This window comes from Carcharhinus amblyrhynchos, chromosome 26 (assembly GCF_965287045.1).
Source record: "Carcharhinus amblyrhynchos chromosome 26, sCarAmb.v2.hapA, whole genome shotgun sequence".
Classification (NCBI taxonomy): domain Eukaryota; kingdom Metazoa; phylum Chordata; class Chondrichthyes; order Carcharhiniformes; family Carcharhinidae; genus Carcharhinus; species Carcharhinus amblyrhynchos.
Window position 1 is genome coordinate 38,420,512 of NC_137349.1, and position 27,870 is coordinate 38,448,381.

The 27,870-nt window shown below is 46.2% G+C and overlaps 1 protein-coding gene across 1 annotated transcript in view; it reads right to left on the bottom strand.

Annotated features, from left to right (window-relative positions):
• Positions 1-14,936: 14,936 nt before the first annotated feature.
• LOC145358696 (procathepsin L-like) overlaps positions 14,937-27,870 on the bottom strand; it is a 35,677-nt gene continuing 22,743 nt past the window's right edge. The window contains exons 7-8 of the mRNA XM_080212923.1: positions 20,535-20,637; positions 14,937-15,313 (exon numbers count right to left, since the gene is read on the bottom strand). Of these exons, the coding sequence (XP_080069049.1) occupies positions 15,214-15,313; positions 20,535-20,637 (203 nt within the window). The 3' untranslated portion in view covers positions 14,937-15,213. The remainder of the gene's footprint in view (positions 15,314-20,534; positions 20,638-27,870) is intronic.

Sequence of the window (27,870 nt, forward strand, 5' to 3'; positions counted from 1 at the left end):
CCACAAGCCATCCCTTCAGACCTATGGCAACACCTTTGATTGAGAAATGGGAGATAAGGGGTAAAGTGAGATTGTCTCACGTCTCTCTGAGTGCTGCTGAAGAATCAAATTCTTTTTTTGCAAGAGTACAAGAATATTGCTTTGAAATGTTATCTCCTCTCATCAATTTCTTATCCATCTAATTTGATGTCACCACCACTAAGTGCAACAGCATTTCGACACAATTCGGGGTGTGAAGAGATTTGGAGAGTTGCTGATATCAGATCACATGTCCATTGCCCTTGCTGTGCTCTGCATGGGTGTTGCTGAGATCAAGATGATAAAATGTGAGTGAGCTGAGTGTGTGTTCCAGCTCTGGCCCACTCTCTACACAACAGGATGGAGAATCTTCTCAGTGTGAAGATGGGACTTTGTCTCCACATTGACTGTGCGCTGGTCACTCAGAAGAACATAAGAAATAGGAGCAGGACTCGGCCATCTAGCCCCTCCAGCCTGCCCCGTCATTCAATAAGATCACGGCTGATCTGATAGTGATTCAGTTCCACTTTCCCGCTTTCTCCCCATAACCATTAATTCCCTTATTGATCAGAAATCTATTGACCCGTGACTTAACACTCCGATTGATACTGTCATGGACAGATGAATTTGGGGCAGGCAGGTTGATGAGGATGAGGACAAATCAGGGGTGATTCTCCCAGCTCGAGCAGTGCAGCGGGCCGGGGGACATAAGCAAGTCCATTTAGCAGGCTCCCCACTGGGCACCAGGGCCTCCGTGCATCTCCTGACCCCCAGATTTCCAGGGGTGTCAGCTCCATGCCAGAAATCAGCAATCCCGCAACAATGTCCTTTAGAACTTAGTCCTCCCAGTCAGAGTTGATGCCACCGTGCCACACTTTGAGATGGACATTGACTACACTCTGTGCCCTTGCCACCCTCAGATGCCCGGTGATCCGTCCAGCTCATTTACTTGGTGTCAGATTTGAAACAATTTGAGTGGCTCGCTTGGCCATTTAACATCAGCCACGTTGCTGGGTGGGTCTGGAGTCACATGTAGGCCAGGGTCAGGGGAGGGCAGCGGCTTTTCTTCCCGAAAGAGGGCAATGGAACCAGATTGTTTTTTTATGACAATGACTTCACGGCCACTATTACTGAGACTCGATGTTTCATTCCACCAGCTGCCATGGTGAGATTCGAACCTGCCATACAGAGCAGTTAGCCTGGGCCATAGGATTGCTGGCCCAGTGACGTTACCACGACACCAACACTCCCCCCAGTTTATTTGTGGTACACTTGCCTGACAAGAAGACTCAGTCGTTTAAGGTATTTTGTAATGAAATCCCACCTGAAGATGAAGTCAATGGGAACCCTACGACAGGCCTTTAACAGTTACTGAAAGCTGATGTGAATCAGCCAGCTTTGTGCAGTTGTGTCTGAGTTCACTGCTTTTCTTTGTTGAACAAGGGAGGGCAGCAGGAGAATGGCAACTTGCCTGGAGCCTCACAAGTGGCGAGGGTGAGTCGGGGTTAGTGGGAGTTGCTGGGGGAACAGGGAGTGGGAATGTGTTCAGGGGCTCCGAGGAATGGAACAAGACAGGGATTGGCTCCCTGGATCTGTTCTGGTGGGGGTGAGGAGGACACTCAGTCATGGTAGAAAATGAGAGGGCTGAAACCCGGGGTCACATCTGTGTCCATCTCAGGGGTTGCCGGCTGGCGGAGGGAACATTTAGTCAGAGGGAGGAGGTGGATTAGAGCAGGGCGAGGGGGCAGGCCCAGTCCGAGGGTGAAAGTGGTATTTGGAGGGATACGAGTGAAGGACACAAAGGTGAGGGTGGCAGGAGGAGGGTGTGGCGAACGGGTTCTGTCACAAACTTTACATGGCCAATGGCATTTCACAATGTCTCCAAAAGCACGTGAGGTGCCGGGATTGGAGGTTGAAGTGGGAGGAGCTCAGGGTGTGGTGGGCAGAGTTTCAGTTCAGGACAACAAAAGGAGTTGAAAATATTCATCGGTTGTGTGGGTGAAAGCCATGGACACTCATCATCTCACTGTCTGCCTCCATCACACGGTTTAATTGCTGGAATAGCTCTGTGTCTCAGACAACCAATACCCCTGCAGCGAAAGAGAGGTGGGAAGAGATCAGCCACGATTTAGGATTGACCCACAGAGCAGGATCAGAGCCAACTTCTGCTCCTAATTCCTATGTTCCAATCAGGAGCAGGAGGAGAGGGAGTGACAAAGGCAGCCTCTCGCTGTTCAACACACAGAGGCCTCAGAGCCAGCAACAGGCAGCACCACAGGAGGAGCCTGGTCAGGATGAACCTACCCAGGGAAGACATCATAGGAATTCCAGGATTCCTGCTATCCCAGGAAACATCCTGGCAAACCCACACTGCACTCCCTCCATAGCAAGAACACCTTTCCTTAGATAAAGACACCAAAACTGTACATTCCAGCTGTGGCCTTACTAACATCCTATATAATTGCAGTAAAACATCCCTGTTCCTTTAATTCAAATCCTCTCGCTATGAAGGCCAGATTATTTGTCTTCTTTACTGCCGGCTGTATCTGCACACTTACTTTCAGTGACTGATGCAGAAGGGCAGCAAGGTATCGCTGAGTATCACCTCTCTCAATTTACACCCATTCAAATAATGACCTGCCTTCCTAATATTGCTACCAAAATGAACAACACAGTCGCTGCTCCTTGAAAAAACTCCACATTTTGGACGTTCCCAGTCCCTGTAGTCTCCTAGTCCAACCTATGCTTCCTAATTCTCTCCTAATAGCCTCATAATTACCCTTCCCCCAGCTAAAACTACTGACCCGAGGTTCGTGCCTATCCCTTTCCATCACTAAGGTGAACGTAACCGAATTGTGGTCACTATCACCAAAATGCACACCAACTTCCAAGTCTAGCACCTGGTCTGGCTCAAAGATATTAAAAAGAGACAATTTGTGGCAATGTTGATTTATCACGTTTGAACAGAATGGACTGGGTTTTGTGCTCTCTACAGTAAGACACATTCAATCCCAGCAAAGCTGACGAGAGTCAAATCTAATTGTATTTTCCTTCTCTGTGTCCTTACAGAGTTCTTCCAAATTTGGGGATAAGGTTCCTGACGTAGTTACAAACATTCAAAGAACAACCATTGAAAGAACAGGTCACTTGCTCCAGGCAAAAATTGTGAGGAAGATGGAATGACTTGTTTGCTCTCTGCACATTGAGAACATCAACATGAACATGCCTTAGAGATTTCTGATTCTGCAACAAAACTGCTGCTGCAAGACCTGGAGAAATCAAGTTTTACAATTCAGGCAACTTCACAACATTCTGAACATTAGTTCACTGAGTTTGTTATAACCGGTAACCAAAATTTCTCCATTTCTACTGCCAGTTCTCTATTTCTATTCTTCTGATCTTTCTATAACTGTTACAGTTTCTGGCCATTCCCCATTTGGGGTAAAATTCCCTGGAGTTTCTCCCAGTGGAATCAGTAATGTAATGGTGCTGGAGCGGGAGAGAGCCTGAGGAAATGATTCCCACTTGTGTTAAGGGATGAGAGGATTTAGTTCTGAGAAAAGACTTGGAGACTTCATCAGTACAAACAGGGTCAAGGGAATTCATAGAAATCATAGAAACTCTACAGTACGGAAAGTGGCCATTTGGCCCATCGAGTCTGTACCAACCACAATCCCACCCAGGCCCTACTCCCATATCCCTACATATTTACCCACTGATCTACACATCTCAGGACACTAAGGGTAACTTTTAGCATGGCCAATCAACCTAACCCGCACATCTTTGGACTGTGGGAGGAAACCGGAGTACCCAGAGGAAACCCACGCAGACACGAGGAGAATGTGCAAACTCCACACAGATAGTCACCCAAGCCCACACTCCAGTGACCCAAACTCCACACAGAAATGGAGACAATCTATTGATTTGAGTGAGGAATGAGTGAGGGAGTAGGAGGCAGACAGTGGGGATAATCAGTCTGTGCTCCAATTGGCAGAATGTGGCTCGTGGTTTCTCCCAGGGATCTGTATTGGGGCCTCAGCTTTTCATTCCATTGATAAATGACTGAGATGAAGGAATAGAGAGTCAGAAATCCAAGTTTCCTGTTGGGACTCAGTGAATTGACAGATTAGGTTGGGATGGGAACAGAATGTTGTCATTGGACATTGATAGATGCAATAAAGTGGAGAAAGTTTGGTTCATGTTCATAATCATTGCCAAAATAATGATGGAGAGAGCATGGAACATTTTACCAAAAATAATGGTGACAGTAAAATTGATAATTGCTCTGAAAAAGAAATGAGGTTGCTGCTTGTGAAAATATAATTTTAGCTCACCTTATCTTTCCACATCAGGAAGTGTGTTCGGTTCTCCCTAGTTAACGCAGCCAGAATTGTTTGTGAAATGGTTCCAGTGTGTCATCCTCCTCTCTAACCAATCATTCATTCCATGGATCCTTCGTTGTCTGTGTAGGAACATGGGAACAGGAGGAAGTTATAGAATCCCTACAGTGCAGAAGGAGGCCTTTGTCACTGACTCTCTGACACAGCATCTTATCTCAGCCTATCCCTGTAACCCCACATATTGACTCCATTCATCCCCCTAACCAACACATCTTGGCAAACAAAGGGGCAATTTATCCTGGCCAATCCACCTAACCCGCACATCTTTGGACTGCGGGAGGAAACCGGAGCCCCCAGCCAAAACCCATGCAGACATGAGGAGAATGTACAAACTCCACACAGACAGTGACCCGAGGCCAGTCATGAACTGGGTCTCTGGTGTTGGGAGGCAGCGGTGTTAACCATTGTGCCACTGTGCCAGCCCATTTCGCGAGACTGTGGCTGATCTGTGACCAAAATCCAATGCCTTTTCACAATGCCGGCAGTGTGGGACGGATTCAACGGGAAAGCCCATCGACACTGGTGGGACGCTTCCCTCCACCGGGAAACATGTCATGGGGGAGGGGGGTGGAATCAGCCCATTAGTTGAGATCTTCAGATGATAAAAATCCATCAAACCCAGATTTAAAATGAACAATTTATTTCACATTAATGGCTGTTTGAGGAAGAGAGTGCAAAGTTCCAGCACACTTTGTGTGTCAAAGGATTTCAAAATTACACTCCTGAAACATCTGAATCTAAATTTAAATGATGGGCCGTGGTCTCAACTCCCGACCCAAAGGAACTGGCTTTTCTCCAGCTCTTGACCTGTTCCCCATCTTCAAAACTTTGGTGAGAATTGTTTCAGCAAAACAATCGCACACAGTAATCCTTGGTGACCACGTGTGACTCTGCTCAATCTCCAGCCCACTCACTCCAAGGCCTATATCCTAATGTGTGGTCCCTAGAACCACTCACAATATTCCAGGGATGTTCTAACTGAGACCTTCTTTAACTGACACACGCCTCCTGCACCCTGAATTCTAGTCCACTTGTTAGACAGACCACCATTCCAGTCCCTTTGTGATTATTTCCTGCACCTGTTGTGGTGAAACCAAATACCTCAGAGACTCAGCTACCCATTGGCACAACGGTGGAGGAAGCTCGACACCTGACTGTTTCACCCATTGGGTGCACACACTGCATGGAATCAGAGAGTCCTTACAGTGCAGGAGAGGCCATTCAGCCGGTTGAGTCTGTACTGACTCCCTGACAGGCCTTCTCCCCTATCCTAACCCCATACATTTCCCATCCGTCTAACAAACACGATTGCGTGCTGACTGAGAATGAAGAGATAAAACTAGAGGGCAAAGGTTTAAGGTGAGAGGGGAGAGATACAAAAATGTCCAAAGGGGTAATCATTTCACACAGAGGGTGGTGAGTGAGTGTCTGGAACAATCTGCCAGAGGTTGTAGTAGAGGTGGGTACAATTTTGTTTTTTAAAAAGCGTTTAGACGATCACATGGGTAAGATGGGTATGAAGAGGTATGGGCCCAAATGCAGGCAATTGGGATGAGCTTAAGGTGGCGTTCACAAGCTGGGCCGAAGGGCCTGTTTCCATGCTGTAAACCTCTATGACTCTGATTCACAGCAATGGGGGCAGGGATGTCCCAAGGAGGCGGCACTCGGAGGATTGTTGGAGGCCACGGATCTGCTGAAGCTCAGTCACCCATTTTGGCCGGAATAACAGCAAAATGGACTGTTATTGAAACGGTAAAAGATTGCAGCATGCTGCTGTGCAGAGGGATCTGGGTGTCCTTGTGCAGGAATCCCAAGGAGCTGGTTTGTACGTGCAGCAGGTTATTAAGAAGGTAAATGGAATTTTGTCCATCATTGCTAGAGGGATGGAGTTTAAAAACAGTGAGATTATGTTGCAGCTGTATAAGGTGCTGGTGAGGCCACACCTGGAGCAGATGGAGGAGGCGATGGCACAGTGGTATTATTGCTGTACTATTAATCCAGAAACTCAGCTAAACCTCTGGGGACCCGGATTCGAATCATGTCACAGTAGATGGTGGAATTTGAATTCAATAAAAAAGATCTGGTACGAAGAATCTACTGATGACCATGAAACCATTGTCGAAAAAACCCATCTGGTTCACGAATGTCCTTTAGGGAAGGAAATCTGCCGTCCTTACCCTGTCTGATCTACATCTGACTCCAGAGCCAGCAATGTGGCTGACTCTCAACTGCCCTTGGACACCTAGGAATGGGCAATAAATGCTGGCCAGTGATGCCTGTGTCTCCTGAATGAATAAAGAAACAGATGACCAGCCTCTGGATTTGGTCAGGCCTCAGGTGTTGCAGCCACAAAGGCAAAATTGGGAAACTATTGAAGAGAATGCTGAAGGGGAAAATGAATCTCTGCTTGGAGAGGCGAGGCTTGGTCAGCGAGAGTCAGCATGGCTTTGGCAGGAGAAGGTCACGCCCAACGAATTTGATGGAATTTTTCGAGTTGCTGACCGGGTGTGTCGATGGAGGGAGGGCAGCTGATGTGATTCGTACGGATTTCAGCAAAGCTTTTTGGCAAGGTCCCACGTGGGAGATTTATAAAGAAGGTAAAAGCACAAGGGAGATGGGCGAGTTGGATCCTCAACTAACTTAGTGTCAGGAAACAGAGAGCGGCGGTAGAAGGCAGTTTGTGTGACGGGAGGCCGGTGTTCGGTGGCGTATCACACGGATCAGCGCTAGTTCCCTCATCATTTGTGATAAATATAAACCAGATGGATGAGAATGTGGGGGTAAGTTTGCAAATGACAGGAAGGGTGGTTAATAATGAGAAGGTTTCAGGTTGCAGGCAGATTAGTAACTCTAATCAGTAATCTGTAAACTGTCTGTGCTGTTATATGCTCTGTCTGAGGCCAGAACTCTCCACTCACCTGACGAAGGGGCAATCCCCAAAAGCTTGTGAGTTTACTATCAAATAAATCGGTTGGGCTTAAACCTGGTGTTGTCAGACATCTTTCTTTCGGTGGCTGAGACAGAGGAAGGTGCCGGCAAGAGCCGAGCTCCAGAGGTGGTTAACAACAGTGGATTCTGTATCATCGGCTGCTGAGGAACCCCTGACAGAGTCACAGTGTTCCACAAGGCTCCCTCTGTCTCCGGACTGGCTGATGTTATGAATTGTTTTCTCCGATGTCCCTCCTGTAATATTGTTGTTTCTCTGTCTTTGTGTTAACTGTTTCTCTTTGCTTCATCATTGGGGTGGAAGGAGTGTGGTGAGGGACGATCCTTTACAGGCCCATTACAGACTGGTCAGAACCAATAGAAAGCGAGCACAGGAGCCTGGGCCTATTGGGAGTGAGGTTGTGCGTCCCTGGGGGCTGGAGGTTGCAGATGGAGTGAGGGTGTAGTTGGGAGTAGACCGAGAGTCAAACAGTTACAGAGGTTTACAGCACAAAAACAGGCCCTTTGGCCCATCTTCTCCATGCTGACCTTTGTTTAAACACTAAGCCAGTCCCAGTAGCCTGTATTTGACCCATATCCTTCTGTACCCATCATACCCATGTAACTGTGTGAATGCTTTTTAAAAAACAAACTACTCCTACCTCTGGCAGCTTCTTCCAGACACTCACCACTCTCTGTGTGAAAAAAATGTCCTTCTGGACCCTTTTGTATCTCTCTCCTTTCACTTTACACTGACGCCCTTTAGTTTCATGTTCCCTACTTTTGGGAAAAGATTTTGACTTTCAACCCCCCGCCCCCCTAATATTCCCTTTAAACTTTCCCCCCTTTACCCTTAACCCATGCCCTCTGGTTTTTTTCTCCCCCAGCCTCAGTGGAAAAAGCCTGCTTGCATTCACTCTATCGATACCCATCAAAATCTTATACACCTCTATCAAATCTCCCCTCATTCTTCTACGCTCCAGGGAATAAAGTCCTAACCTATTCAATCTCTCTCTGTAACTCAGCTTCTCAAGTCCTGGCAACAAACCTTCTCTGCACTCTTTCAATCTTATTAATATCCTTCCTGTAATTAGGTGACCAAAACTGTACACAGTACTCTAAGTTTGGTTCACCAATGTCTTGTACAATCTCACCATAACATTCCAACTCTTATACTCAATACTCTGATTTATAAAGGCCAGTGTACCAAAAGCACTCTTTATGATCCTATCTACCTGTGATGCCACCTTTAGGGAATTATGTATCTGTATTCCCAAATCCCTCTGTTCTACTGCACTCTTCAGTGTCCGACCATTTACCTTGTATGTTCTACCTTGGCTTGTCCTTCCAAAGTGCAACACCTCACACTTGTCTGCATTAAACATTTCACAGTAACTTCATTGCAGTGTTAAGTTGAAGTGGACCAAGAATACTCTTAATAATCTCTCCTTCAATGTCAGTAAAATGAAGGAGATTGTCATCGACTTCAGGAAACATAATGGAGGACACGCTCCTGTCTACATCAAAGGTGATGAAGTGGGAATGATCGAGAGCTTCAATCTTCTAGATATCCAGATCACCAACAAACTGTCCTGGTCCCTCCAAGCCGGTGCTATAGTTAAGAAAGCCCAGCAATGCCTCTACTTCCTCAGGAGGCTTGGGAAATTCACGTGTCCACTACGTCTCTCACCAACGTTCACAGATGCACCATAGAAAGCATTCTTTCTGGCTGTATCACAGTTTGGTCTGGGCTCCTGCTCTATCCAAGACTGCAAGGAGCTACAAAAAGTTCTGAATGTAGCCCAATCCATCACGCAGTCCCCCATCCATTGACTCTGTCTACACTTCCCACTGCTTCAGCAAAGAGCCAGCATAATTAAGGACTCCACACACACCGTCATTCTCTCTTCCACCTCCTTCTGTCGGGGAAAAAGATACAAAAGTCTGAGATCACGCACCAACTGACTCAAAAACAGCTTCTTCTCTGCTACCATCAGATTTTTGAATGGACTTACCTTATATTAAAACGATCTTAGTCTTCACCCTATCTGTAACTGAAACACTCTATTCTGCACCCTCTCCTTTCCTTCTCCTCTGTGTTCCATAAATGGTATGTTTTATCTGGATAGCCCACAAGAAATAGTATGTGTCACTGTATCCCAACACACCCCACACAACCGGAAGGATGTTGATGCGTTGGGAAGGACGCAGAAGAGATTTATCAGGATGTTGTCCGGTTTGGGGGATATGGGGCACGATTTTACCAAAAATTCACACCCATTTCATGTAGCCCAAGACACCCCACCTCACTGTTAAACACCCGGCTAATCTTTGAATTGGTTTGTCCATTTTGATTGTTCCGTCATTGTTATATTTCTCTGTTTTGAACTTGATTACCGAGTCTACCTCTGAACTGATTGAATTTTTTGATGTGAGCGACACAGTTTGTATGATTGAATCGCGTGAATGTAAAACAGACTGAGCGTGGGCAATAAACAGAAATGGAGGTAGCAGTGTTAGAATGTCTGAATTCGGAACAGGAGGAGCCCATTCAGTCCCTCGAACCAACTCATTTGATCTGATTGTGGCCTCAACTCTGCTTTCCGATCTGCCTCTTCATTTCCTTTCTCAATCCAGAAGCTGGGGGGTGGGAGAATGGTGGCATGGTGGTTTTGTCACTGGACGAGTAATTAAAAGACCCAGGTTAACGCTCTGGGGACCTGGGTTCGAATCCCACCACGGCAGATGGTGAAATTTGAATTCAGCGAAAGAAAATCTGGAGTTAAAAAGTCTAATGATGGTTGTTGTAAAAACCTATTTGGGTTCACTAACGTCCTTCAGGGAAGGAAGTCTGCCACCCTTACCTGGTCTGACCAACACGTGACTCCAGCCTCACTGCAATGTGGTTGTCTCTTAAGTTGCCCTCTGAAATACACTCAGTTCGTGGGCAATTAGGGATGGGCAATAAATGCTGGCATTGCCGACATCCCCTGAATGAATTTTAAAAATCTAACTCGGCTTTCGATGGGAAAGAGAGAGTATTCACTCACTGAGAGAGAAAAGAAATCTCCGCATCACCAGCTTAAACTGGAGATCCCTCATTTCTTCTCATTAAAGTCTTTGAAAAGGGTTTCTCTGAGTATTTACCCTGTCAATCCTCTCTGGATCTTCTTTGTTTCAATAAGAGCATCTTCTAAACCCCAGCAGATCTAGGCCCATCCTGCCCAATATTCCCTCATGAGATTAAGCCCCTTCATCCCAGGAATCATCCAAGTCACCCTTTCCTCAACTCCTTTCCATTCGGAGAATGTTCCTCATTGGTGCTGAATGAAAACATGTTTTTAGAACGGGTTTGAATGGGGGAGCTGGGCTAACCACACTTAGAAACAAATACTCGAGCATTCTGACTTCTTTCGGGATATTTTACATTCTTTCTTTCTAAGGCGGGCTGGAGATAAAATCACCAGGACTGATTGATCAAATTCTAGGCCTGGAGCCTGACCCGTGGGACTTTCTGACTCCCTGATGGGCTGTTGATATGACTAAAATTCCAGTGCACCTCCACAAGCGCATTTTTCTCAGATTCAATCGAGTTTGATGACCTTCCCCCCCTCCGTCTAATCCATCCAAAAGCACAGACGTAGATGTTTGAGTTCCTCCCTCGTCTTAACTGTGGGCCAGGTTTGTCTGTGTGAGGAGAATTTCATCAATTTTATCTCATGAAGGAATCAAGTTGCGGAGAAACTAAGTCCAGTACAGCCGTCAGTTTGGAACCGGTTGCAGAGAAAAGGCCAGCCTATGATGGTCATAGATCAGAAAATCCTACAGTGCAGAAAGAGGCCCTTCGGCCCATCGAGTCTGCACCGAACACAATCCCACCCAGGCCCTACCCCCATCTCCCTACATACTATACCCACTAATCCCGCTAACCTACGCATCCCAGGACACTAAGGGGCAATTTCTTAGCATGGACAATCAACCTAACCCATAGAACATAGAACATTACCGCACAGTACAGGTCCTTTGGCCCTCGATGTTGCGCCGACCAGTGGAACCAATCTAATGACCCTCTAACCTAAACTATTCCAATGTTATCCATATGCCTATCCACTGACCATTTGAACACCCTTAAAGTTGGCGAATCCACAACTGCTGCAGGCAGGGCATTCCACGCCCTTACTACCCTCTGAGTAAAGAACCTACCTCTGACATCCATCCGATAATTACCACCCCTTAATTTAATGCTATGTCCCCTTGTGTTAGCCATCACCATCCGAGGCAAAAGGCTCTCACTGTCCACCCTATCTAATCCTCTGATCATCTTGTATGCCTCAATTAGGTCACCTCTCAACCTTCTTCTCTCTAATGAAAATAACCTCAAGTCCCTCAGCCGTTCCTCATAAGACCTTCCCACCACACCAGGCAACATCCTGGTAAACCTCGTCTGCACCCTTTCCAATGCCTCCACATCTTTCTTATAATGCGGCGACCAGAACTGTACGCAATACTCCAAGTGCGGCCGCACCAGAGTTTTGTACAGTTGTAACATGACCTCACGGCTCTGAAATTCAATCCCTCTACCAATAAAAGCTAACACACCGTACGCCTTCTTAACAACCTTATCAACCTGGGTGCCAACTTTCAGGGAGCTCTGCACATGTACCCCAAGATCCCTCTGCTCGTCAACACTACCAAGAGTCCTTCCAATAGCCCTATATTCTGTACTCCTGTTACTCTTACCAAAGTGAATCACCTCACACTTTTCCGCATTAAACTCCATTTGCCACCTCTCGGCCCAGCTCTGCAGCTTATCTATGTCCCTCTGCAAACTGTAACATCCATCCTCACTGTCTGCAACTCCTCCGACTTTGGTGTCATCAGCAAATTAACTAACCCATCCTTCTACACCCTCATCCAGGTCATTTATAAAAATGACAAACAGCAGTGGCCCCAAAGCAGATCCTTGAGGTACACCACTTGTAACTGAACTCCAGGTTGAATATTTCCCATCAACCACCACCCTCTGCCTTCTATCAGCGAGCCAATTCCTGATCCAAACTGCTAAATCACCCCCAATCCCATGCATCTGCATTTTCTGCATTTGCCTACCATGGGGAACCTTATCAAAGGCTTTGCTAAAATCCATATACACCACGTCAACTGCTTTACCCTTATCCACCTCTTTGGTCACCTTTTCAAAGAACTCGATAAGGTTTGTGAGGCACGACCTACCCTTCACAAAACCGTGTTGACTTTCCCTAATCAATTTATTTCTCTCTGTTATTTTTTATTCTCTCTATTATCTTTATTTACTCCCACACATCTTTGGACTGTGGGAGGAAACCGGAGCACCCAGAGAAAACCCACACAGACACGAGGAGAATGTGCAAACTCCACACAAACAGTGACCCGAGCTGGTAATTGAACCCAGGTCCCTGGAGCTGTGAAGCAGCAGTGCTAACCCACTGTGCTACTGGGCATACGTTGTAAAAATCCATCGACAGCACTGATTTGTAAGAATGCCAAAGAAAAATATCAAGTCATAATTGGCCAACGCTCCTTTCCCAATGCGCATAATCTGTACTTTATTTTATTATCCAGGGTGGCACGGTGGCGCAGTGGTTAGCACTGCTGCCTCAGAGTGCCAGGGACCAGGGTGTGATTCCCAGCTTGGGTCACTGTCTGTGTGGAGTCTGCACATTCTCCCCATGTCTGCGTGGGTTTCCTCTGGGTGCTCCACTTTCCTCTCACAGTCTGAAAGACGTGCCGGTTAGGTGCATTGGCCGTGCTAAAGTGTCCCTCAGGTACCCAAGCAGGCACTGGAAGATGGCGAGTCGGAGATTTTCACAGTAACTTCATTGCAGTGTTAATATTAGCCCACTTGTGACACTAATAAATAAACTTTACAAAAGGAACGGTAAATATCAGGGTAATTCTCTAATCCTCAACCCTTACAGTTTAACTCATTGTTAGCACGGTGTGCTAACTTTAGTCTCATTTTAATTTCAGATGGGACGAACATGTGGAGAAAGCCACTTGTACATAAGAACATAAGAAATAGGAGCAGGAGTCGGCCATCCAGCCCCTCGAGCCTGCCCCGCCATTCAATAAGATCATGGCTGATCTGAAGTGGATCAGTTCCACTTTCCCGCTTTCTCCCCATAACCCTTAATTCCCCTGTCTATCAGAAATCTATCTACCCGTGACTAAAATATATTCAGCGAGGTAGCCTCCACCACTTCAACGGCAGAGAATTCCAGAGATTCACCACCCTTTGAGTGAAGAAGTTCCTCCTCAACTCTGATCTAAACTGCACCCCTCCTTATCTTGAGGCTGTGCCCTCTAGTCCTGCTATCCTTTCTAAGCGGGAAGAATCTCTCTACCTCTACCCTATCCATCCCCTTCATTATCTTATACGTCTCTATAAGATCCCCCCTCAGCCTTCTAAACTCCAACGAGCACAGACCCAGTCTATTTAGTCACTCTTCATAGTCCAACCCCCTTATCTCCGGTGCCAGCCTAGTGAACCCCCTCTGCACTCCCTCCAAGGCCAATATATCCTTTCGCAAGTGCGGCGACCAAAACTGCACACAGTACTCCAGCTGCGGCCTCACCAGTGCCCTGTACAGTTGCAGCAAGACCTCCTCACTTTTATATTCCACCTGTATTTTAGCATTTCCCACAGAGTGACTTCTCAGCCCACTTACAGGGAAAACAGGATCAATGGGGAATCAGTACTGGAGATTTGACACTCCTGGATGATTAGAGGGCTGAGTAACGAGTTCTGGATAAACTCAGAACGGTGTTCAATCTTCCTCGAACGATATCAGTGATATCAGCCGGGATCAATCCTGCAGTGTTGACACCATCAGTTCGAAAAAGTAAGTATAAAAGTTCTTGTTTCTTTGTTTTCTTCAGTTAATTGTAAATAAGTCAATGGAATTAAAAAAAACACCCTTAATGGTTCCAGAGGCTGGAATGTTACGGCCGTTTGTGCAAATGTGGGTTCAAGAAGGCAAATTCCCGTGAGATTCAAAAACAGAAACGAGATTGTCCCTGTCCCACTTCACTGCAATAGCAAGGTTCCTTTTCACAAGGTCCATGGGGGAATCACTGATTGACCTCCCTGTGAGGCTGGTTGAGTGTGAGTTCCCCTGGTAACAGGCAGTGGCCTGGCCAGCTGGAACTCATTACCTGAGTCTTTTATAAGGCAGGCCCAGGACTGGGCCTGCTGACCTGCAGTCCAAGGCGGACAGTAGTGTGCGTATAGCACGGGAGTGGGTTTTACTTTGCATTCTGTAATAAACTACGTCCCTTTCCAGTCAGGCTTCCTGAAACATTACACTGACAATTGATGTCCACTTTTATTGCTTAAGAACCCGATTTGCAAACAGACCAGTATGAATCAGTGCGTTGGTGAAGTCTAACTGCCGGCTATTGGTCAGAGTCAGTCCATTCATTCCTTCATTGCGCTGGCATCAATGTTTTGTGCATTTGGGCACATTATTTGAAGGAACCGATCACTTCAAATGAAACTAAATTCGTGGAAGGAAAAGATCATCTTGTTGATTTGGAACAGGAAGACTCTCAAAGTGATTGCTGACAGCGTTTATTATATTGCTCGACATCACCAGTACATGCAGCCCATTGTCCCTACACAGGTTGGATGATGTGGTTCATACATTAAATACACAATGGGATTGCTCTTTACGTGAAGCTATAAGAATGTGCAGAAGCTGTTATTATTCCATGTTTTAAGATTGCAGCAGGAAGTTAAAGCAATGGTGTAGAAAGGGGTAAACAGCGGCAGCAATGTTCCATCATTCTTTCAGAGGGAGTTTGATGAATCTCTGGTTTAACGCTGGCCTCCTTACACGGTTGGATAAATTGCATAAGAAGCAATTTCACAGTTATTCCCCCTGTCCTTTGACATTCTGATGTAACCGTTTTCACCCCAGTTTGTTCCCCAACTGGAAAATAAGGTAAAGAATGACATTGATGTCACAGTTCTGTTCAATTGGCAGGATTTTTAACCAGGTAAGGACGGCAGATTTTCTTCCTTCAAGGACATCAGTGAACCAGATGGGTTTCCCCAACAATTAACATGAGTTTCATGGTCATCAGTAGATTCTTAATTCCAGATATTTTTTATTGAATTCAAATTCCACCATCCACGTGGCGGGATTCGAACCCGGGTCCCCAGAACATTAGCTGAGTTTCTAGTTTAATAGTCTAGCGATAATCCCACTGGGCCACCGCATCCCCAAACTGGATTGGAGAACTGATGCTTTTAACACTGGAAATTCAATGGTACTGCGGGAATGTGATTGAGATCTTAAAAATAATTGAGAGGTTAGATTGTGTCCAAGCATTTGGGTTATTTGAGTCAGATCAAACTGTCAGATAAGAACACAAATGAAAAGTGGAGCTTGTTCAAGGAACAAAAACTGCGTGTCCTTGGTAGGTATGTCCCTGTCAGGCAGGGAGGAAATGGCTGAGTGAGGGAACCATGGCTCACAAAGGAGGTTGAATGTCTTGTCAAGAGGAAAAAGGAAGCGTATGTAAGGATGAGAAAACAAGGTTTAGTTGGGCAACTAAGAATGAGTTGAAAAAAGGGCTTAGGAGAGCTGGAGGGGGCATGAGAAGTCCTTGGCAGGTCAAAGAACAAAGAACAAAATCAGCCCGGGAAACAGGCCCTTCGGCCCAACGAGCCCGCACTGCCATCTCAACACCACCTCTCTACCCATGACCCCTATCTAATGTTTTATGGCCATCCAGACTGTGGGAAACTGATTTAGGGACAATTTATTCCTGCCAATCAGCCTAACAGCACATCTTTGGGGTGTGGGAGGAAACCGGAGCACCCGGAGAAAACCCACGCAAGCACGGGGAGAATGCGCAAACTCCCACAGACACCGGCCCAAATCCATGTGTCTGCACAGCAATCAGCAATAGTCACTGAGCTGTCGTCTTGCCCAGTATCTGGTCCAGTTTAGGCACACACTAACAACATGAAGCACTAGGCCAATCTCGAACAACCAAGAGCAGCCCCAGTACGACCCATCGCGTGTATGTCCCTCATTGGACACGAGGTGGACCGACTTAAAACCTGTGAATGAAAAGAGAAAAAACATTATTATCATACTATACCCATTTACCTTACCAGGGACGCCCCAATGCTAATGACCCTTATTTAAAAGGATCTCCTATATCCACCCATCTCCAACTCAGTCATGTGCCTGTCTAAGTTACTCTTAAAGGACTCTAGCGTGTTTGCCTCCACCACCTTACTTGGCAGAGCATTCCATACCCCCACTACCCTCTGTGTGAAAAACCTCCCTCTAATATCTGTGTTGTACCTCTCCTCCCTCACCTCAAGTCCATGGCCCCTTGTCCTTCGTGTCTCTATTATAGGAAATAGCTTACCTCTGTTTACTCTATCTATACCCTTCATAATCTTATATACCTCTATTAGATCCCCCCTCAGTCGGCGTCTTTCAAGGGAAAAGAGCCCCAATTTCTTCAATCTTTCCTCATACCCCTGTCCTTCCATACCAGGCAACATCCTGGTAAACCTCCTCTGCACTCTCTCCAGAGTCTCCACGTCCTTCTGGTAGTAAGGTGACCAGAACTGGACGCAGTACTCTAAATGCGGCCTAACCAACGTTCTGTACAACTGCAACATTAGACTCCAGCTCTTGTATTCTATACCCCTTCCTATAAAGGCTAACATACCATAGGCTTTCTTCACCACACTCTCCACTTGCACTGCCACCTTCAAAGACTTGTGCACTTGCACCCCCAGGTCTCACTGCGACTCTATACTCCTTACGGGCTTACCCTTTATCATATAACTTCCCCCTACATTATTCCAGCCAAAATGCATCACCTCACATTTATCCGGATTAAACTCCATTTGCCATGTATCTGCCCAATCAACCAGCCTATCAATATCCCGTTGTATTGCCAGACACTGCTCCTCACTGCCCGCCAATCCAGCCATCTTGGTGTCATCAGCAAATTTGTTGATCACACCACCTACTCCCTCTTCCAAATCATTTATATACACTACAAAGAGAAGAGGTCCCAGTACCGAGCCCTGCGGCACACCACTAGTGACAGACCTCCAGCTAGAAAAAGACCCCTCCACAACTACTCTCTGACTCCTCTTAGCAAGCCAGATAAAGGAAAACCCCAAGGTTTTTTACTTTTATGTGAGAAATAAAAGAATGACCAGGGTGAGGTTAGGGCCAGTCAAGGATAGTTGTGGGAACTTGTGCACGGAATCAGAAGGGATAGGAGAGGCGTTGAATGAATACTTTTCTTCAGTGCTCACTAAGGAGAGGGGCCATGTTTTTGAGGATGTGCGAGATACAGGCTGATAGGATAGAGGAGGTAGATGTTCTGAGGGAAGGTGTATTAGCAACTTAGAAAAACCTAAGGGTTGATAAGTCCCCTGGGCCAGATGGGATACATCCTAGGATACTGTGGGAGGCAAGGGATGAGATTGCGGAGCTTTAGCTTTGATCTTTGGGTCCTCACTATCCACGGGGATTGTGCCAGAGGACAGGAGAGTGGTGAATGTTGTTCCTCTCTTCAAGAAAGGAAATAGGAATGACCCAATTAAATATAAGCCAGTTAGTCTTAGTTCGGTGGTCAGTAAGTTAATGGAAAGGGTCCTGAGAGATAGGATGTATGACCATTTGGAAAGATGCAGCTTAATCCGGGATAGTCAGCACCGTTTTGTGAGGGGTAAATCCTGCCTCACAAATTTGATTGAATTCTTTGAGGAGGTAACTAAGTGTGTAGACAAAGGTAGAGCAGTTGATGTTGTACACATGGATTTTAGTAAGGTGTTTGATAAGGTTCCCCATTGTAGGCTCATGAAGAAAATAAGGAGGTGTAAGATAGAAGGAAATTTGGCCAATTGGATAAGTAAATGGCTATCTTCTAGAAGACAGAGGGTGGAGGTGGAGGGAAAATTTTCAGACTTGAGGCCAGATACCAGTGGTGTGCCACAGGGATCAGTGCTGGGTCCTCTGCTATTTGTGATTTTTATCAATGACTTGGAAGAGAGGGCTGAAGGGTGGGTTAGTAAATTTACTGATGACACCAAGATTGGCAGAGTAGTGGATGAGGTGGAGGGCCCTTGTAGGCTGCAAAGAGACATTGATAGGATGCAGAGCTGGGCTGAAAAGTAGCAGATGGAGTTTAACCCTGATAAGTGCGACAAACTTGAATGTGGATTACAGGGTCAATGGCAGGGTTCTGAGGAATGTGGAGGAACAGAGAGATCTTGGGGTTCATATCAACAAATTTCTGAAGGTTGCCACTCAAGTGGATAGAGCCGTGAAGAAGGTTTATAGCGTGTTAGCGTTTATTAACAGGGGCTTTGAGTTTAAGAGTCGTGGGGTTATGCTGCAACTATACCGGACCTTGGTGAGACCACATTTGGAATATTGTGTGCAGTTCTGGTCACCTCACTATAAGAAGGATGTGGAATCATTGGAGAGAGTGCAGAGGAGATTTACCAGGATGCTGCCTGGTTTGGAGGGTAGGTCTTTTAAGGAAAGGTTGAGGGAACTGAAGCTTTTCTCTTTAGAGCGGAGGAGGATGAGAAATGACTTAATAGAAGTTTATAAGATGATGAGGGAATAGATAGAATGGATGTTCAGAGACTATTTCCCCGGATGGATGTAGCTGTTAGTAGGGGGCATAATTATAAGGTTCATGGTGGGAGATATAGGAGGGATGTCCGAGGTAGATTCTTTACTCAGGGAGTGATTGGGGTGTGGAATGCACTGCCTGCTGTGATAGTGGAGTTGGACACTTTAGGAACTTTCAAGCGGTTATTGGATAGGCACATGGAGCACACCAGAATGATAGGGATGGGATAGCGTGATCATGGGTTCAGACAAAGTTCGGCACAACATCGAGGGCCTGTACTGTGCTGTACTGTTCTATGATTTCTATGGTGATCACTGAGTGGACCCAGACTCCAGCAGGATAAGTTGTGAGACATGAAGTTGGGTAAGGTGCCAGGAAGTACTTCCGTGTGACCTCTGACATCAGTTGCCAGTCCATACGGTGAGAGTGGATTCACCACAAGCTTCAAAATAGAGTGACTGGAGACACCGGGGGGACATCTCAAGCTATGGCAGCTCGGTGGAGGGGGGTGGAATGAATGAGATCAGTTACTCTGCTCTCCTGGAGATTGCCCACTTGTCTTATGGGAGAAAAGAACTTCCCAGAGTTTTTATCCATATTATCCGAATATTGTCTCCCACAGGACATTGTGGGGGGTGAGGTGAGGGTGTGTGTAGGTTGCCCTGTGCCTGTCCATTATTACATAAGAACATAAGAACATAAGAAATAGGAGCAGGAGTAGGCCATCTGGCCCTTCGAGCCTGCCCCGCCATTCAATAAGATCATGGCTGATCTGTCGTGGCTCAGTTCCACATTCCCGCCCTCTCCCCATAACCCTTAATCCCCTCTCTTATCAAAAACCCATCAACCCGCTTCTTAAAAATATTTAGCGAGGCAGCCTCCACCACTTCAACGGGCAGAGAATTCCAGAGATTCACCACCCTTTGAGTGAAGAAGTTCCTCCTCAACTCCATTCTGAACCGCCCCCCCTCTATCTTGAGGCTGTGCCCCCTAGTCCTACTGTCTTTTTTGAGCGGGAAGAGTCTTTCCACCTCTATCCTATCCATCCCATTCATCATCTTATACGTCTCAATGAGATCTCCCCTCATTCTTCTAAACTCTAACGAGTACAAGCCTAGTTTATTCAGCCTCTCCTCATAGCTCAACCCCCTCAACTCCGGTATCAGCCTAGTAAACCTCCTCTGCACTCCCTCCAAGGCCAAAATATCCTTGCGCAGGTGCGGCGCCCAAAACTGCACACAGTACTGCCCCCCAAGGATATTCCATCCTAACAACCGATTTCCAAATATTCCCACTCTTACCAGGCACAATGGTCACACTGGGGGCTCAGAGGCCATTCTAATCCCCAAAGTGGTTGGGGGCATGGATGGGCAGTGCCCACCTCGCACACTGTCAGTGCCCACAAAACACTCCAGCAGTGGAAAGCCAGCACTCTGGCAGGCCGGCAGTGGTCACCAGGTACCCTGGCAGTGTCAGTTGGCCTTGGCTGTGATCAGTTATTTGTTGTGTTTAGAAAGTACATACCTGTTTTTAACCAGCCAATAATTCGTGTTCTTCTCAGCTCCATATCCAACCACCAGCATTGCATGGATTATGGTTTTCTTGGGAGCACTATCATAGTAGATTCCTGTAATCAGACACATATTGTTGTGATAGAATTGTAAAATATAACTATTATTATTCTGTAAATATTTCCTCTTTCTCATCTTTTCCTCTCCAATTAATCTCCCGCTCTACAAACCTCTTTCCAAAACCAAAAGTACCGTTACCCATTTGTAACTTTGATCCATTTCCCCATATCCACATCCTGTCGTTCACACCTCCTTTGGCTCATCTTTTGTTTTTTGACTTGTCCCATTATCGTACCCTCTCACCCTGCGCCACCAAACTCTTTACTCATTTCGTCTTGTTTCTTCCACTCTGTCACAGACCTTTCCTCTTTGCCTTTCTCCACACTCCCTCTTTCCACTTGTACAAAACCGGTCTCACCTCTAATTTTTCCAGTTCTGATCATTGATCTGAAATGTTAACTTCACAAACACTGCCTGACCTGCTGAGCACTTGCAGCATTTTCTGGTTTTATTCTGTAAATTTTAGCCTCGCTTCCTACCAAATTCAGCCATTTGCATCGACTGATATGTAATTAAGAATCTCGGTTCCACATTTCCAGTTGCTCTCATGTTTGTTCATGTTTTTGTCTCAATGTTTCTCATTGCCCACATTTCCCATTCAGTTTTGCTGTCACACAGCACAATGTAACAGTGGGCTCTGATCACTGAGTGTTTCTGTGGGGTCACTCTCTCTGAGTTTCCCAGCTCCTTTGTCTGTATTATATTCATCGACTGACTGGGGGCAGCACTGGGGGCAATGTACTGGAAACCTGTTAAAATTCTAGCACGCAGTTCCTCTCAATTCAAAAAGGAAAGACAGACTTGCATTTATATAGCACCTCACACAACCACCGGGCATCTCAAAGTGCTTTGCAACTAATGAAGTATTTGGTGTCTAATCAATGTTGTAATGTAGGAAACACAGCAGCCAACATGTGCACAGCAAGATCCCACATACAGCAACATGACAATGACCATATAATCTGTTTCTTTGTGATATTGTTGCTGATAAATATTTGCCACAACATTGGGGATAGGTTCCCTGCTCTTTTTTAAAAGCATGTATGGGATCTTGTACAGCTACCCGCGTGGTCTCAGTTTAATGTCTTATCTGAAAGCTGACACCTCCAACAGTGCAGTGCGTCCTCAGAATGGCACTGGAGTGTCAGCTTTGATTTATTATTGTACAACTTTAACCCCTGGGCATCTCTAAAGGCAGTGCAAGTGTGGAGGGACCATAGTATATTTGTATACAAGTCATTAACGACTGCAGGATGATACATGTGCAATTAAATAAGTATATATAATTTTTAAAGGGGAACCTTTACAATTTCAGATTTAGTCTGCCGACAACAGGTATTTCTGTAAAACATTTCGCTCGAGGGTGTGAAAGCGAGTTAATAACTCATTTTCAGCTCAAAATGTATTACTTAGATAGAGCTAATGGACTTTTGTTTGTCGAAGAATTTCCTCTGGGATTTCTGATTACAGTTGATTGACAAAGTTGTGTGATAATCATAGAAACATAGAATCCCTACAGTGCAGAAGGAGGCCATTTGGCCCATCAAGCTGCATGATCACAATGCCAATTTGCAAGGTGCTCTAATGCTCAGTTTCTCTCTGAAAGCTTCAAGAGAGTTATCACCATTTATAGCAAGCACATTTCTAGTTGCTAGCTGTATTTAAAGTGTCAGTTAATTCTCTAAGAGAAACGTTGCTTATTTGGAACTGAAACAGTGACAAGCTAGAAAGTTGCTACCTTTCATTTTTAAATAATATTCAACTGTGAACAGTTAAGCTGCTTCATTTGTTTGAGTTTATTTAATAACACAGTTTAAATATAAGTTTTTTTACTATAAAATATCCCTAATCTATCAGTGGAATCATTCCTGGAAGGAAATATCCTTTCCTGAAATTAATGTCAACATAAAAAAATTGTTGAGGCCCAGTCTGGTTTCATAATATAAGTTGGGGTTCTGGTCTCGCGCTACAACAAAAAGTATACAGTATCCTGGGCTTTGTTAATAGAGGGATCGGTTAGAAAAGCAAAGAGTTGGAACAACATTGTGGCACAGTGGTTAGCACTGTTGCCTCACAGTGCCAGGGATCTGGGTTCAATTCCCAACTTGGGTCACTATCTGTGTGGAGTTTGCACATTCTCCCCGTGACTGCATGGGTTTCTCCGGGCGCTCTAGTTTCCTCCCACAATCCAAGGATGTGCAGATTAGGTTGATTGGCCGTGCTAAATTACCCCTTAGTGTCAGGGAGATTAGCAGGATAAATATGTGGGGTTATGGGGATAGGGCTGGGTGGGATTGTGGTTGGTACAATCTTGATGGGCTGAATGGCCTCCTTCTTCCCTGTCAGGATTCTATGATTTTAAATTGAATTTCTACAAGTCACCTGAAGTATTGTGTCCAGTTCTGGGGGCTGCACTTTCGAAAGGATGTGAAGGCGTTGGAGAGAGTGTAGAGGAGATTCATGGGAATGATTCTTGGGATGAGAAACTTCAGTTCTGAAGGTTGTGAACGTAGCCCAATCCATCATACAAACCAACCTCTGATCCATTGACTCTGTCTACACTTCCCACTGTAAAGCAACCAGCATAATTAAGGACCCGATGCACCCCAGACATTCTCTCTTCCACCTTCTTCCGTTGGGGAAGAAGTACCAACCGACTCAAGAACAGCTTCTTTCCTGCTGCTGTCAGACTTTTGAATGGACCTACCTCGCATTAAGCTGATCTTTCTCTGCGCCCTAGCTATGACTGTAACAATACATTCTGCACTGTCTCGTTTCCTTCTCTCTGAAGAGTGTGTTTTCTCTGTATAGCGCGCAAGAAACAATACTTTTCACTGTATGCTAATACATGTGACAATAATAAATCAAATTAAAATCAAAAAGATTGGAGAAGTTGGGACTGTGTTCCTTGGAGATGAGAAAGCTGAGAGGGGGTCTGACATGTTCCCCATGAGGGGTCGGGTCAGATAGATTGGGAGAAACTCTCCCCACTGGTCAAACGATGGAGAACAATGGTGAACGGATTGAGGTAATAGTGATATCGGGAAAAGTTCTTTCAAACAGTGAGTGTTTAGGATCTGAATGCACTGGCATACTGTGGTGGAGGCTGTTTTCAAAGCATTTAAAACAGAATTAAACAATTATTTGAGAAGAATAAGCGCGCAGAGTCGGAGGGAGATGGCGAGGAATGGAACTGGGTGAGTTGTTTATTCAGAGAGCCAGTCCAGACACAAATGGCCTCTTTCTGCACTGAAGCAATCCTGTCACTCTGTGATTCTTGTTCTCAGATCCTGGACTGGGCCATGAATCCTGAACCTTGTGATCTGGAGGTAAGAGTGAGTAATTGACAATTCAGATGAGAATAAACAAACTTTTTTTTTATCTTTTGAGCTATAGTTTGGTGTTTTTGGGTTGTGTAAGCTACATACGCTCTAGAATGTGAACAGGGTCACTCAGCCTGTTGTTTGGGTTGTGGGGGAGGAGGCGGTACTGACACCTACTGGAAGGTTTTGGGACTGTGAAAACTGGGATGGAGTTTGGAGCAGCAAAATTGGGCTCTGGACTGGCTGGAGTTTCAGCTCAATGTGGGGAGGACAGTTTGGAAAATAAAATAGCATCTTGCTGAGGGCATTAGCATTGGGTCAGAAGGAAGTGGCGAAAATTGAGAGGTACAAACTTACACCATCTGCTGCTTGTGAACCAGAGAAATTGTGGGGTTTGGGGGTAGCGGGATTTGAGAAGGTGGATTCAGGAGCAACAAGTTATCATCCTCTGCTGTTTAAACCCCACCACGAGCCACAGCCTCAGTTATAGAATCTTAGGATCATAGAAAAACTACAGCACAAACAGGCCCTTCGGCCCACAAGTTGCGCTGATCATATCCCTACCTACTAGGCTTACCTCTAACCCTCAATCCTATTAAATCCCATGTACTCATCCAGAACTCTCTTTAAAGATCCCATCGAGTTTGCCTCCACCACCACCGACGGTAACCAGTTCCACTCACTCACCACCCTCTGAGTGAAAAACTTACCCCTGACATCTCCTCTGTACCTGCTCCCCAGCACCTTAAACCTGTGTCCTCTTGTGGGAGCCATTTCAGCCCTGGGAAATAGCCTCTGAGAATCCACCTATTCATCTCAACATCTGATATACCTCTATCAGGTCACCTCTCATCCTTCGTCTCTCCAAGGAGAAAAGACTGAGCTCCCTCAACCTATCCTCATAAGGCATGCCACCCAATCCAGGCAACATCCTTGTAAATCTCCTCTGCACCCTTTCAATAGCTTCCACATCCTTCCTGTAGTGAGGCAACCAGAACTGTGCACAGTACTCCAGGTACGGTCTGACCAGGGTCTTATAAAGCTGCAGCATTATCTCCCGACTCCTAAACTCAATTCCTCGATTAACGAAGGCCAGTGCACCATACGCCTTGTTAACCACATCCTCTACCTGCGAAGCCGATTTGAGAGTCCTATGAACACAGACCCCAAGATCCTTCTGATCCTCTACACTGCTAAGACTCTTACCCTTGATATTATACTCCTTCATCCCATTGGACCTGCCAAAATGTACCACTACACATTTATCCGGGTTGAAGTCCATCTGCCACTTCTCCGCCCAGTCTTGCATCCTATCAATGTCACACTGCAACTTCTGACATCCCTCCAGACTATCCATAACACCTCCAACTTTCGTGTCATCGGCAAACTTACCAACCCATCCCTCCACTTCCTCATCCAGGTTTATAAAAATCACAAACAGTAAGGGTCCCAGAACAGATCCCTGGGGCACTCCACTGGTGACCGACCTCCATGCAGGAAAAGACCCATCCACAACCACTCTCTGCCTTCTGCGGGCAAGCCACTTCTGGATCCACAAAGCAACGTCCCCTTGAATCCCATGCCCCCTCGCTTTCTCAATAGGCCTTGCATGGGGGACCTCATCGAACGCCTTGCTGAAGTCCATATAAACCACATCCACCGCTCTTCCTTCATCAATGTGTTTAGTCACATTTTCGAGAAACTCAACCAGGCTTGTAAAGCACGATCTGCCTTTGACAAAGACACGCTGATTACTTGAAAATAGCGAGGCATCTTGAAGAGAATTGTTTGATAGAGCAGGCGCAGCACGATTTTGTTAAGGGAAAGTCGTGTCTGACGAATTTATTGGAGTTCTATGAGGATGTGTCTAGGGCGGTGGATAGAGGAGAGCCGGTGGATGTGGTGTTTCTTGATTTTCAGAAGGCGTTTGATAAGGTGCCGCACAAGAGGTTATTGCAGAAGGTAAGGGGGCATGGAGTTGGGGGTAGGGTGTTAGCATGGATAGCGGATTGGCTGTCAAATAAGAGGCAGAGAGTGGGGGTCAATGGGTGCTATTCGGATTGGTGATTGGTGACTAGTGGAGTGCCCCAGGGGTCGGTGCTGGGGCCTCAGCTATTTACCATTTATATCGATGATCTGGAGGAGGGAACCAAGTGTAGGGTGTCGAAATTTGCTGATGACACCAAGATTGGTGGAACGGCAAATTGTGCGGAGGGTGTGGAAAGTCTGCAGAAGGATCTAGATAGGCTAACTGGCAAATGGAATTTAATGTCGGCAAGTGTGAGGTTGTCCACTTTGGTAGGAATAATGGTAGGAAGGACTATTACTTACGTGGCGAAAAGCTGCAGCAGGCGACGGTGCAGAGGGACCTCGGGGTCCTTGTGCATGAGTCGCAAAAACCCAGCCTGCAGGTGCAGCAGGTGGTCAGGAAGGCGAATGGGATGCTGGCCTTCATAGCGAGGGGGATTGAATATAAAAGTAGGGAGGTCTTGCTGCGGCTGTATAGGGCATTGGTGAGGCCGCAGCTGGAGTACTGTGTGCAGTTTTGGTCGCCGCACTTACGCAAGGATATTTTGGCCTTGGAGGGAGTGCAGAGGAGGTTTACTAGACTGATACCAGAGTTGAGGGGGTTGAGCTATGAGGAGAGGCTGAATAAACTAGGCTTGTACTCGTTAGAGTTTAGAAGAATGAGGGGAGATCTCATTGAGACGTATAAGATGATGAATGGGATGGATAGGATAGAGGTGGAGAGACTCTTCCCGCTCAGAAAGGTCAGTAGGACTAGGGGGCACAGCCTCAAGATAAAGGGGGGGGTTTTAGAACGGAGTTGAGGAGGAACTTCTTCACTCAAAGGGTGGTGAATCTCTGGAATTCTCTGCCCGTTGAAGTGGTGGAGGCTGCCTCACTAAATATTTTTAAGAAGCGGGTTGATAGGTTTTTGATAAGAGAGGGGATTAAGGGTTATGGGGAGAGGGCGGGAATGTGGAACTGAGCCACGACAGATCAGCCATGATCTTATTGAATGGCGGGGCAGGCTCGAGGGGCGAGATGGCCTACTCCTGCTCCTATTTCTTATGTTCTTATGTTTTGATCATACTAGACTTCTCTAAATGTTCATAAATCCTGTCTCTCAGGATCTTTTCCATCAACTTACCAACCACTGAGGTTGGACTCACCAGTCTATAATTTCCTGGGCTATCTCTATTCCCTTTCTTGAATATAGGAACCACATCCGCAATCCTCCAATCCTCCGGAACCTCTCCCGTCTCCATTGATGATGCAAACATCATCGCCAGAGGCTCTGCAATCTTTTCCCTCGCCTCCCACAGTAATCTGGGGTACATTCCATCTGGTCCTGGTGACTTATCTATCTTGATGCTATTCAGAAGCTCAGTTGTGGCTACGCCAATGATTACGGGTATTGAGCCGTCCATAGTGCCCATCCCTGCTGGTCTGGTGCTGCTGTATCTGTTTGTGTTGTCCTGCCAGAGGGAGGGAGGGGGCTCACAGAGTTTGGTGCAACGTGCTTGGCTGTTGTGGCTTTCACGGTTGAATAGCTGGCTGTGGGTGTTCTCTGTGTGATACGGGTTTGATGTTTGTAGAAATGATGTTGATGTTGATGTTTGAGGGTGAGGTGAATCTGTGAATGTGAGGGCTGGGTGTTGTGTGATAGACATTGTTGGAGAGTGAGTGGAGTGGCTCTGGTGGATGGGACACAGGGTGTGAGGCGAGTGGTGCCGTCGCGTGGGAGGTGCGCTGATTCCCGACTTCCAACGCCGGGCTCCTGTGTGGCCTGGACGCTTACCCCACCGTTCAGACGCTGTGCCGCTGGATCTTGGTGGTAGCAGTGGAGGGCGCGAGGTAGATAGAGTTTGTGTGTCTGGGATTCCCGTGGGATTGGAGAGG